This window comes from Pithys albifrons, chromosome 8 (assembly GCF_047495875.1).
Source record: "Pithys albifrons albifrons isolate INPA30051 chromosome 8, PitAlb_v1, whole genome shotgun sequence".
In the NCBI taxonomy this organism is placed as follows: domain Eukaryota; kingdom Metazoa; phylum Chordata; class Aves; order Passeriformes; family Thamnophilidae; genus Pithys; species Pithys albifrons.
The window spans coordinates 31693178-31705391 of record NC_092465.1 but is presented as its reverse complement, the minus strand read 5'-3'; the positions used below and the strand labels follow the sequence as shown (position 1 = coordinate 31705391).

The 12214-nt window shown below is 38.0% G+C and overlaps 1 protein-coding gene across 3 annotated transcripts in view; it reads left to right on the top strand.

The window, feature by feature from the left end:
* Window positions 1-12214, top strand: part of MYO1B (myosin IB) — a 109124-nt gene that overhangs the window by 60045 nt on the left and 36865 nt on the right. For all 3 annotated transcript variants that reach the window (XM_071561608.1, XM_071561607.1, XM_071561606.1), the window contains exons 8-13: window positions 7088-7186; window positions 7552-7655; window positions 8495-8642; window positions 9318-9436; window positions 10214-10300; window positions 10618-10683. In XM_071561608.1, the coding sequence (XP_071417709.1) occupies window positions 7088-7186; window positions 7552-7655; window positions 8495-8642; window positions 9318-9436; window positions 10214-10300; window positions 10618-10683 (623 nt within the window). The remainder of the gene's footprint in view (window positions 1-7087; window positions 7187-7551; window positions 7656-8494; window positions 8643-9317; window positions 9437-10213; window positions 10301-10617; window positions 10684-12214) is intronic.

The following is a 12214-nucleotide window of genomic DNA, read 5'->3' as shown; positions in this document are numbered from 1 at the left end:
AAAGTTTAAATTCTCTACAGTTTCAAAGCAATTTGGTTGTCCTGCCTTGGCATTGCAACACAATTGTTTCTGTTTCTATGAGGCATCACGGTTCTGAAGATATTGAGAGCCTAAATTCTTCTATACCACTTAGAATTTACTCTGGTTTAAGTCAGTCAGGATTTGTCTTCATAATTCATCAAGCATGAAGTCAAGTAATGCTGAAGTTTCCTATCCTTAAAAGGGAAATTATTATTATGAAAGTATTAATAAATTTTCTTTGATTTCTGTTTGTCTGTTGGTTTGGTGTTAATATGATGTGAAGATGACATCATAATGTTTTGGTTAAACTTTAATAGTTGTTTCTGACAAGCTTGATTGCCAAATATCAATTAAGTTAGTGGGCTTTTTTGGGGCACAACCTATGTCACCAAGCTATGTTTCATACTGTGAGTAACTTGAAGCAGACATGGTGAACATCTACTTTATTTTGATGGCAAGTGTGGTAATGAAGATAAGCTACTAAATTTATCAGACTGGTGAAGATAAGCCGAGACCCATTAGGCTGAAAGGTCTTGTTTGAAATGGCCTGTTCTGTCCTACTCTGGCATGCTGTGCAGCTGTGTGAAAGGCTGGTCATTCTGCCTGTGGTGACCCTTCATGCATTGGGTGATAGTACTTGAGACCTTCCCTTGGACCATTCTCCTGATGCCCTTCAATGAGTTCTTACATCTTAATGAGAGAGGTTAACCTGTGAGTGAACCTTTCACAGGTGGAGTCAGGGGATAAAATCATCATGTCAGTGCACACTGCACTTCTGTCCTATCCAGTTGGCTGGCAATGAAAATGTCCATTGGCTACAGCAGGAGCTGATAGAACCAAAACGTTTAATATGCCATAAATGGAAGGTAAATCTTTTAAATCAAAATGGAAATACTAAAATGGAAGGGATTTGTAGCAGCCATAAAGTCAGAACTGGTATGTGCCCAAACTGAAGATAATTTTGTTTGAACAGTGTGATATATGTACAGCCTCATTTAAATGTATTTTACATGACTGCTTGGAGCTTCTGACTGCGCTGTTTCCAGGGAAATTGGTATATTATTGTACCATGGTGTACAGTCATGAAAAGAAACTGGGTCTGGAAAGTTAGAGGTGAACGTGATTTATGCAAACTTAAAATGTTTTACTTCAATCAGGAATATTCTTCCCCTTAGACTACAAAATAAAAATTATTTCAGGTAGCAGTATTGTACTTGTTTGATGCCACAGCAGCAGGTGTGGAGTGAGCAGTAGGGTGAAGAAGGCTGAGCAAGTAATGTGGTTAAGGCCAAGTTGTTAGTCTTCCCTTTTTGGTAGTTTTGTTTGAAGCTTGTTTTCCTAATGGGTGGGAGTTGCCGGGTCTGTGTAAGGTGAGGTGCACAGTCCTGGTGCAAAATAACAGCCAGCCCATCCATTCGTGGGTGCCCCTTTTCAAGTGCGTGGGGTTAGGAAGTCCAAATTATTCTTGTGGGAATTGCTGAACACTAAACCTTTGCTGTGTTGTTGCCTGGGACTGTGGGCATCCCATCACTGTTTAGTAACAAACACCTGTGCCCACTTAAAAATATGTTGCTGCTTTAAAAGGCACCTACAAACAGGCATTTACATTTTCTCTCTCTGAACGGGGTGTATCTGCTCTTTCTGCCCTCCTATGAGGTGTTTATGGTTGCTGCTGTTGAAGTGGACAGTCTTGTGAGCACCTACGTGCTCAGAGGTTTTTTTTTCTTCCGGAACACTTGTGAGAGAAAGCAGTTGGAGTGTTGCTTTCAACTGGGTGTAATATTGTGGGAATAAATTACAGAAAAGATCAATACTATTCTTAGTTTTCCATTTGTTATAACTATGCTATTGGTGAAGATGAGAGCAGGGAAAAGAAGAACAATAGTTTCTTTTCCACTTGTAATTACAGAATAATATATATTTTATGTAAAAATAGGTACATTTGGTTTTGAAGTAATAGGTGCTAATTGCAATAGCTTGTTCAGCTCTAAAATGTGACTCTGTCCACAGATGCTCCATCTGTTTTGTTCTTAAGGCAGTGTTTGTGTGTGCATTTGATTAGTTAGTTCTGTGACTGGCTTTGTGTACACTAAATTTTATGGTTGAAGTGGCTTTGCATAGTACTGCCCAAAATGTTTCACACTTATAGTTGTTTAGACCTTTTGAAAAGTACAGATCTTACAATATCTTTCCCAGATTTTTTGTAGGTCTGAAATTTTTGTATTTCACCTAGAATTTCCTGCTGAAGGATGTCTAGATTTCAGTACGAGGTGATCTTTCCTAATCTGCTTAAGCTCTTCAGTGATTTAATGATTAACTAGAAGACAACAGTGGTGCAGGTTGTGAAGTACAGTATATGCAATGCTTGCTTTGGAAAAGCCATTTTTAGCCAGTAGAGTGTCCTTAGAGTCCAGATAACAAGTGATTAAGGGTCTTGTTTTGCCATCTTTTTCAATAGCAGCATGAAAGAAACCTGTGGTGTCTATCTAAGGCAACAACGTTTTTTAAGTTAGAAAAGTGATAACTTTGCAACTTGTTCTTTATGACTTGTTTGTTCATTTTAAAAGTCAAAAGTAATTACCCACTTATGAGAAATCAACAGCTCAGGCTGTTGATTTTAGTTACATGTTTGCTTTTAGTAAGCTTTGCTTAGAGAAATATTGCAGAAATGTGACATTTAGACTTTATGGGACGAGATACCCATTCTTGTGGGGGCTTTTTCTGGTAATCCTGACTTGTTTCAACATCTCTCTTGTTGTTCCCATTACCATGGTTGCCATTGTTTAGGCAATTGTTTTGCCTAAATTAGAAGAGTTTATAAAATCAAAATATATAAAACATTTTGTTTAGCTCGTTTTTAAATATCATTTATCCCTTGAGCAATGAAGATTTAACACTCTTTAAATTGTACAGTCATTGTCAGTGCACATACTGCCCAGATAGTAGCTTTTGTTTCAGGCAGTTATGGATCAATCAATTTGAGAAATCACTGTTATAAACTTGGTGGGAATAATAGGGAAAAATGCCTGAGAAATCTGTATTTTTTCATCAGTAACTTTTTTTGATGACACTGTTGACAATCAAGGTAGGAAAACAGAAAACATAATTTAACATAATGAGACTGGAGAGAGAGATTTCCATGATTAGAACATGTTCTGTAACTTTGGTTGAATTGCTAAAAGGGTCCTTGGTCATGGCCAGCTGAAGAGACTATGACTAAAATAAACTTTTCCTGGATTATTTAAAATGTACCAAGGTAGTGTCATTTTTTTTCGTTTTAGTGTTTACTTATTCCTTTCTTGAATGTTGATTTAATTTCTAGTATATTTAGAGAAGTAAAAATATCCTACGTTTTTCTGCATCAGTCAAGTTCATGGGTCAAGTATGCAAAAAGAATTTGTGTAAAATTGTACATTAGAGTTTGCAGAAGTACGCAGCTTCTTTTTTGTTTCCTTTCACGTTCAGTCAAATGGTTTAGCAGGATGCTTACACACATCTCTTGCATTTAAGCAAGTGTTATCTAGGAATAACAAATAATTTTCAGAACCTAAGACAGGTAGCTGGATTTGGAGTCATTGGAATCGGTGGGTATTCAGACAGTATGATTTAAGAAGTGTTCCCAAGGTTGTACTTTTCCAAAGCAATTTAATTTTTACAGTTGCTTTGATACATGCAGCACATTAAACATTTCCATTCAAGCCAGAAACATTATTAGGTAATGCAGAAGGAATACCTAAATGTTTTCTCCTGATAATTCTCTATAGTCCTGATACATAATTCATACAGACTGTGTAACAAAATGTAATAGAGAGTGAGTTTGAGGGGTTTGGGTTCTGTGGATTTTCATATGGATAAGCACCATCTGTCCACACATGCCACTGTCAACAGAATTACCAAGTGGGCACGTGCAGCAATCTGATGTGTCTTTGTGCTTTCTTTTTTTGAACGTTTTCATCCACGGAATTTGTAATCATGCAGGAGTTAACACAAAAGTTACTGGTAGTGTACTGGTTGCTTTAAGGAAGATATATTTGGTTGATTTATTAAAATGCTGATTAAGGCAAACAAAGGGAAGAAGTTTTCTGAAGAGTAGGGCAGATGGTCTGGATCTGTCCTGAAAGTCTGATTTCAGTCTGTATGTGAATAGACAGATAAGGAAAAAAAACACTGCATGCAGCTTTAAAAAAAAAACTTTAAAAAGAGCTGCTTTGTTAAGGAAAATACCTGATCTTCTGTCAGTAACTGCTTTCTGGAGATTTTTTCCACAATTACAAAAGCTGACAGAATATTGAATGCTAGGACTTTAGAAAGCTGGCTGTTAATTAGTTAACTTTGCTGCTTTTGAAAATATATAAGTAAAATAAACTGTGCCCAAAAACCCAAGACAGTTATTCTTCTAACATAACTAATTTCACATATCTTCAAGAACCTGTTTGTTAAATCTGCTGAAGGCATGCCTGTAATTAGAAGGCTTACATACAATATTTTGTCAGGATATGTAGCTGAGCTTTTATGACAGCATTTGTGTAAATTTATAGGCAGAATATTTTTAAATCCAAGTAAGCCAAACCACATTGCCTCAATATCCTTTGAGAATACAGCCATTTCCTGAAGTGTGTGTAGCCACTGCGGGAGCTGAAGTTGTTTATTTTTTTGAGATTAAATTTGGCTGTGATCTGTTCCAACACTGGACTGGAAAACCTTAACAGCCAGCTCAGCTCTGAACTGCGTGCCATTCACCTTGTCTTTCCATGAATTATGAATTAAAAACTAGAGAGGATCATCTATCCCATACTTAGGCTAACTAACTAGGATAACTCTGAGTTAGAAGCACAGATCAAGAAGGGGAGCCCCAGGCTCAGCGGAAGTAAGAAGTAGAGAGGTTGCACAGTAGTCTGCTGGTGAGAACAATACCTTCTGATCTTGCCTTTCCAACATAGCATCAACCATCGGAAGTTAATCAGCTGTGTTTAAAGAAAAAAAAATATGCCAATAAAACAGAAAAGGCAAAAGTGAGAATCTGTAACCTGCCTCTGTAAAAATGAGCTGCTGGTATTATGTGGCAGCACTTGCTTGGGTGTGCTTTGTCTCTTAATATGCAAAACTTCCAGGTGCTGGACAGGACCCTCTTTGGAAGGAAAGACACTGTAGGGTTGTTAAGTTATAAAAACAAATATCTATTCAAACAAAGGTAAAAGGCCTGATGTGTTCACACAGTGCATTAGATGGGAAAGATGTATTTCTCCTCATACAGACATTCGGGTTGTTTAGGAACTCTGTTCACTGTCGTTTGCTGTGCTGGTTGCAGTTGCTCTCTCAGGCAATTGCATGTTTATGGAATAACATAGTTCAGCTGGCCTGTAAAATATTAGAAACTTGTTCTACTATAAGCTAATCAGAAGACAATTAATACTGTCTGAGTTTTGTCATTGTTGTTACTGGCTAATTATTAGAGCAGAAAGTAATTTTTGAATCTGACTTGCTGTGGTTTATGTGGAGGAGGGACTCTGAAGACTTGTATCGTTTTGTGGATTGAAGTTTGGTCTTTAGTTCCTATTCCATGAGAAGGGATGTAAGCTTAGGTAATTACAGGAGGCATCACAAGCAGCACACAATGCCTGTAGGTAGCAAAAATAGGAATATGCTCTATTGCACTCTCTTTACAGAGGGAGCCCCAGGGCTAAGCCCTGCTGTGACAGGGGCACCACAACTGGGGTGGGGAGTTGCAGCACAAACACTGCTGACCTGAGCACCACCTCTGACTTTCCAGATTACTGAGACTAAACAGGCTCATTTCAGCAGAAATAGAAACCTGAGGAAAGGTATAATAGAATACACATCTGGTATTACAGTAGCCCAGCAGGGGAAGTGTTTAACAACCCTATGTACCCTTAATTGACTTGGTGTTCCCTGTGTCTTACCTTTGTGAGACCTCATCTCACTTTGTGGATGCTCTTCTGAGGAGTGACATTTGAGATGTGATAGTTCCCTTTGGAAGCTTTCGTCTTGCATGGACACAGCTTAGAGAGCTTAACCCCCAGTTATGGTAGGTGCATGAGGGAACTCTGCTGTGCACTTGGAATCAGGCATTTAATGTCTCTGTCTCCATATCACTGAATACATGTAGCTTAAGAGAAAAACTGTACACTGGGAACTGTGTGTTTGCTATCTGGAAAAATTATGTTGAGCCCTTGTGTGCCAGTGAGAAAAGAAGAAAACCTATATTTTTTTGTACAAAAACAGCAAGTGACATTGAACCTGTCCAGAGGTTCTCTTAATGCCTCCCTATTCCCTCTCCTGGTATGTTGTGAACCACAGCCTTCCAGTGCAGTACAGGCTGAACAACCTCTGAATTGCCACCTCCATGGGAAATATGATGTTGAGTCTGAAGTGGTTGCAATGTGTTACAAGTCAGTCTCCTTATGTTGCCTGCCTGGATTTCTATGCTTATGGAAGGCTTAGAAATGTGCCTGTCACTAAGAGCAGTGGATGAAGCAATCTTCTGTCAAGCTGCTCCATCAGTGCAGTGATGCTTTTCAAAGTGCTGCTTTTCCATTTCACTTTAAGTATGTTAGGATGGAGCTTCTGTCAGTCCCATTGGGAATTATTTCATAGCCTGATGTACCTGAGGATCACTAAGTGCTGCATGATTATTCAGGTTAAATACTTTCTTTATTTGATGTCTCCTTTTCATTTACCCATCTTTCATGTGCTTAGCCATAACATTTCACACCCTCATCCATACAGTCACCTCACCAAATCTGAATTTTGTGGTGATATTGTAAATTGGTTGACATTTTTTGAACACATTGCCTCCCTGACCTGAGTTCTCTTTGCAGCTCATAGACTGCAGCATTTACGAGTGCACTGGGCTTGCCACTTGCTCAAAGAAATGTTTGAGATACATGTACTAATGTGATATACTATAATGAGGTTTATCATCTTCTAATCTGCTGCTGATTATATAAAGCAATGAAGTAGAAAATTATGGGGGATTATATTCATTTTAAAGGGTTTTGCTCCAGCAGTCTGTCCCTGACCTGTGAAATTTTGTTTGCTTGTTTAGATCTGCTAGAGAAGTCTCGTGTTGTTAAGCAGCCAAGAGGTGAAAGAAACTTCCACATTTTCTATCAGATACTGTCTGGTGCATCAGAAGAGTTTCTCTGTAAGTGTGGCTCTTGTGCCTTGCTCAGATACAAGTGTTCTGGATATTAATGTGCTGTTCCATATCCATCTTCTTTTGTGGGAAATGCGATATTGATTCATTCTTTAAAATTTTTGGTGGTAGTGGCAATAGTAATACCTGAAGTCAGCAAATGCTTTGATATTATCCAGATACCTGAATCAGAAATGACTTTGCAGTGTATTATAAACAAATAAGAAAGCCTGTTCTTATTCAGAAGGCTTATAATTAAAAGATCCTTGAAGAAAATTTAGTCCAATAATAGTTCCTGCCAGTCCTGGTTCTTGGATAAAATTGACACTAGCAGGAATGCCGTTACTAATGATATTTTTTATTTGATTTATTAGGCAAGCTCAAACTGGAGAGGGACTTCAGCAGATACAACTACCTGGGCCTTGATTCTGCCAAAGTGAATGGAGTGGATGATGCTGCAAACTTCAGAACAGTCAGGGTAGGAAGTAAGAGGGGTTGGCTGTGCACTCAACATTGATGGAGAGCTCTTATGCCCCTTGGTCTGTCCATTTGTGCAGGGCTGGGCTGGGAGCCCTGTCTTTTCTCAGTACTGGCACTTCTTGTGCACAGGCAGAGTGTCTTTGCACAGGGAAGCTCAGCTACTACTTGAAAATATGAAAGACTGAATTTTGCAGAGTATTCTTGTGGGAATAAATAAAAAAAATCACTCCCACGCCCCCAAAACCCCCAATTTGATAAAAAGCCCAGACCCTGTGGTCAGATCATGGGGAAAGTAGTGTAGTAGGTTATGATTGCAGTGACTGAGCTTCATGAACCAGGTGATGCTGACCAAGTCAAAATAAAAACAGCTGGGATGATTCTCAAGATGATGTTACTGTCCTGGTTTTGCTTGATTGTACACAGGGACAAGATGAATACAGGACCTTGTTATCCATTATATGCAAATTTAGATTTTAAAGGTTACTGTTCTGAGAAGACAGGAGTACCTGTTCATTTGACTGTGAAATACTGAGTTGGGTTATAAACTAAGTGGCTAAAAAAAGTACTGCACTTTAGAATCCCATATACTGAATGAATCCTAGAAGTGGACTGGACTGAATGCCAGCTCCATTATCACATGTCCTTTAACCTGTCTTTTGTATTAAAAACCTTACTTCTCTAAGCATAGGAATCGCACCATGTAGCTCTAGTAGCGAAAGTGTTCATAAAACATTTCTTTCTAAGTTATGCTAATGCAGATAAATGGTGAGTTTTCCAAGTATGATCTGTTTAAATGTAGATACTTTTATCACGTAATTTTTTCTGTCCCCTTTCCAGAATGCAATGCAGATTGTTGGGTTTATGGATGATGAAACACAGTCGGTTTTTGAAGTAGTGGCAGCCGTTCTGAAATTAGGGAATATTGAATTTAAGCCTGAATCTCGTGCAAATGGACTAGATGAAAGTAAAATCAAGGATAAAAATGGTAAGATGAGATTAGTGATTGGGGGGTGAACCACTAATTTGTCTGAAGTCATTATTAATTTTATCATTTCTGCAGACATACAATATCCTTACATATGAATTAGATTGTTTCCAGAGCTCACCCTCAGGCAAAACCAGGTTGAATTCTGTGCAGTTTTGATTGCTCTGTTTGAAATTCCAAAAATTATTCTTTTCTCTTTTTTTTTCTTCCTACTTTATTAACACTTTCTTCTGAAATGTTAGATGGTACTGTGCATATCTGTTTCTGCTGCTTGGTTTTTCTGCAGTGAAGCCTTTTTGTTCTTTTGCAGTGACTATCTCTGCCTGTAATGTCAGATTCGTTTGGTGATGTTTTTGCAGTTGATACATTTTGAAAGTTCATTTATTTTCATTTGAAAGTTTTTCATCATGAAAAGCAGTCTGTGATAAATGGAGGAAAATTTTCTTCACAAAATATATCTAGATAGAAAGTACTTTCAAAACCAGTGGCTCTGTTTCCTTGTGCTGTGCATATTTTTAAAAACTTTGCTTGGCAGGGTAGTGGGGAGAGAATGTGACACTACCATTGAAGAGCACCATTTTTGGGAAAATGCTACACTACTTTAAAGCTATTGGGGAAGAAATAGCAATGATATGGAAGGATTAATTTTATTTATACTTTGGTTTCTCGTGCTAGAACTCAAGGAAATCTGCGAGTTGACAGGTATAGACCAGTCGGTCTTGGAGAGAGCTTTCAGCTTCCGGACGGTGGAAGCCAAACAAGAGAAAGTTTCAACAACACTAAATGTGGCTCAGGTAAAAAGAGCTCCTGATTTTATGGCAAAGAGTCATTTTAAGTGACAATTTATTCTACATTACTAAATTATTGCTGCTCAAATAAAAAACCTGCAACTAATAAGGCATACTGAATAAATCACAAGCATAAGTGTGTTTTTCCTTCAGCAGTTTCTACGTGTTCAGATATACTGGATGTTTTGTTTTCATGTGTGAATTACCTCCAAAAGATGAGAGAGAGGAGAACGATGCAGAGAATGAAAAAACAAAGTCCTGCACAAAGTACATGCTACAAGTGTTCTGGCAGACTCTTTTCATTTAGGGCAACTGCTGTAATTTCATATGAGTTTTATGCCCGGGGCTGCTGAGAAACCTTTGCTGCCAGTGTGAATTTATCTTCCTGCAAGGCTGCAGAGCCAGGGAGATTCCCACCTGTGTCTCATCAGGAATGTGGTTTCTCTAGATGCAGCTGCTCAAGTCCCTTTGCTTAGGATTAGGGTGGGGGATGTGAGTCTTTAGAGAGTATCTGGAAGAGCAGGAAGGGATTTGAAGGGCCCTGATTGTGGCTGCTATTTCAGCCAGCCCATGGCCAGGAAGGCAAAGGAATGCACCAGAAAGCCACTGCTGCTGCCTGAGTGTCCTGGCACCCCTGGTCTGGCTCCTGTGCCTGCTTAGGCAGAGCCACGGCTGCCTATGCTGGTCTTATTCAATTCATAGCACCTTTAAGACATGTCAGTAACAGAAAAAGATTTGGTATGTCTCACCACTTATAACATTTTTCTTCTTTCCTCTGTTTAGGCTTATTATGCCCGTGATGCTCTGGCTAAGAATTTATACAGTCGACTGTTCTCTTGGCTTGTTACCAGGATCAATGAGAGCATAAAGGTATTGTCACTTTGTGCCTCAAAAAAATCAATAGGAATCCTTTAAATTAAAGTGGACAATAAAACTGTGTTTACCAATTTCATTTTTCTTAGTTGTACACTGCTACACATGAGTAACTATATCACACCCAACAAATTGCTCTCTGCTCTCTTTTTAAGCTTATAAAAATAAATATTCATGTTAAGTGCATTTTGGGAAACCATACTTAATATTTTAGTTTACAGAATTTGACAGCCTACTTATGAGATACATTAATTTTCTTGATTCTCAAGTATGCAATATACAGATGACTGATTCAAGCTTTAATTTTTTTTAAGGCCCAAACAAAAGTAAGAAAGAAGGTAATGGGTGTGCTGGACATCTATGGCTTTGAAATTTTTGAGGTAAGACCTTTATAATGGTAAATATTTAATGAGAGAGCTGTTATTAAAGCTTGATAGAGTAGTTAATGAATTTGTAATCTGAATGCATGTAATTCAAATCAATTGTGTCATTCCTGACAAAAAAATACAAGAACAGTAAGCCAAAGAGAGATGTCTTTCTGTGTCTGGCAATTGAAACAAAAATTTATGATAGTCAAACTTGTGTTTTTACACCATAGACAAATATTTATGACGGATAAGCTAAATATATTTTGTTGTGACAAACATTCTGAGCATAGGGGAAACTCTGGCACTGTCATTTCTGCCCTTAGGCATTTTTTGGATGTCGTTGAACAAGCTTTGTATCCTGTGGAAAAAACCAAACAAACCAACCAAAAACCCCAAAACAAAGACCAGCATAACAAAAACTATAGAACCTTTTTCCTACTTAAACAAGGAATTATATTGCATTTCATCTCAATCTACTTAGATGAATATTATATACCAATTCCCAGCTAACGATCTGTGGCTCACTGCTGTTTGTTTACCACAGTATTTTTAGACTGGAGTATTTTGAAACAAAACAATCAACTAGGAGTTTTTAATTGGGTTAGAGAGTACCAAGGACAGGGCATTTTCATAAATCTTGTTCTGACAGGATTTTTTAAGAGATTTATAGATCTTCATTGGAATCTGTATGTGCTTAGACTAGAAACTCATCTGGGGAGAAAAATCAGTAGAAAACATGGAATACTTACCCACTTCCTTACATCTCTCTTGAAAATCTGGAGAATGTGCTTAAACTGTACAGAGTATGGAAATAATCCTAAAAAGAGTAACTGTTCATTTGAGAATGATGTAACATTCATTTCAGAAGCATAAATCCAAATATGCAAATCAAAATACCTCTATGAAGAGGAAAAAGAAACCTGATTGTTGCTTCAAGGGTTTACTGAGCAAAGTTGTATTGTTTCAATTAAGGACGAGAGCATATTTATGAAAATATAGTGCAAGAGATCAGGTGACTGAATGGGGAAAATAGTGCAAGAGATCAGGTGACTGATCTCTTCAGACCTGGTTCTTGCCATACCTTTTAGAAAGCTGGACACTGGAATGGTACTGCTGGCAACCTTGGGCAGGACTCTTTTCACTTGTTCTTTTATGTTTCGTTAGGATAGAAATGTATGATAAGGTGGGAGACAGCAGCTTGCACTAGCACACAAGCCAGCCAAGTTTGTGGGATGGTCTTCCAAAGACAAGGTTATTTCTCACATGTAATTTTGTTGGGTTTTTTTTGGAGGAATCTAACATCTTAGAAGGTTGTAAGTGGCTGAGTGCAGGAGAAAAATGAACAAAACAAGGCTCTTTTCACTTACCTGTCATAATGAATTGCTCTGTAGGTTTCCCAATTCTTATACAAACTCAAAAGCTTTAAAATAATGGGTTGTTACTGTTCACTCCTTTAAATGCCAAGTGTTGGTTTTACTGGGAAAGGTTTTGCCTTGTGACTTGAGGATCAAATTCATTAGTACATTCATACAGGGTGGGACTG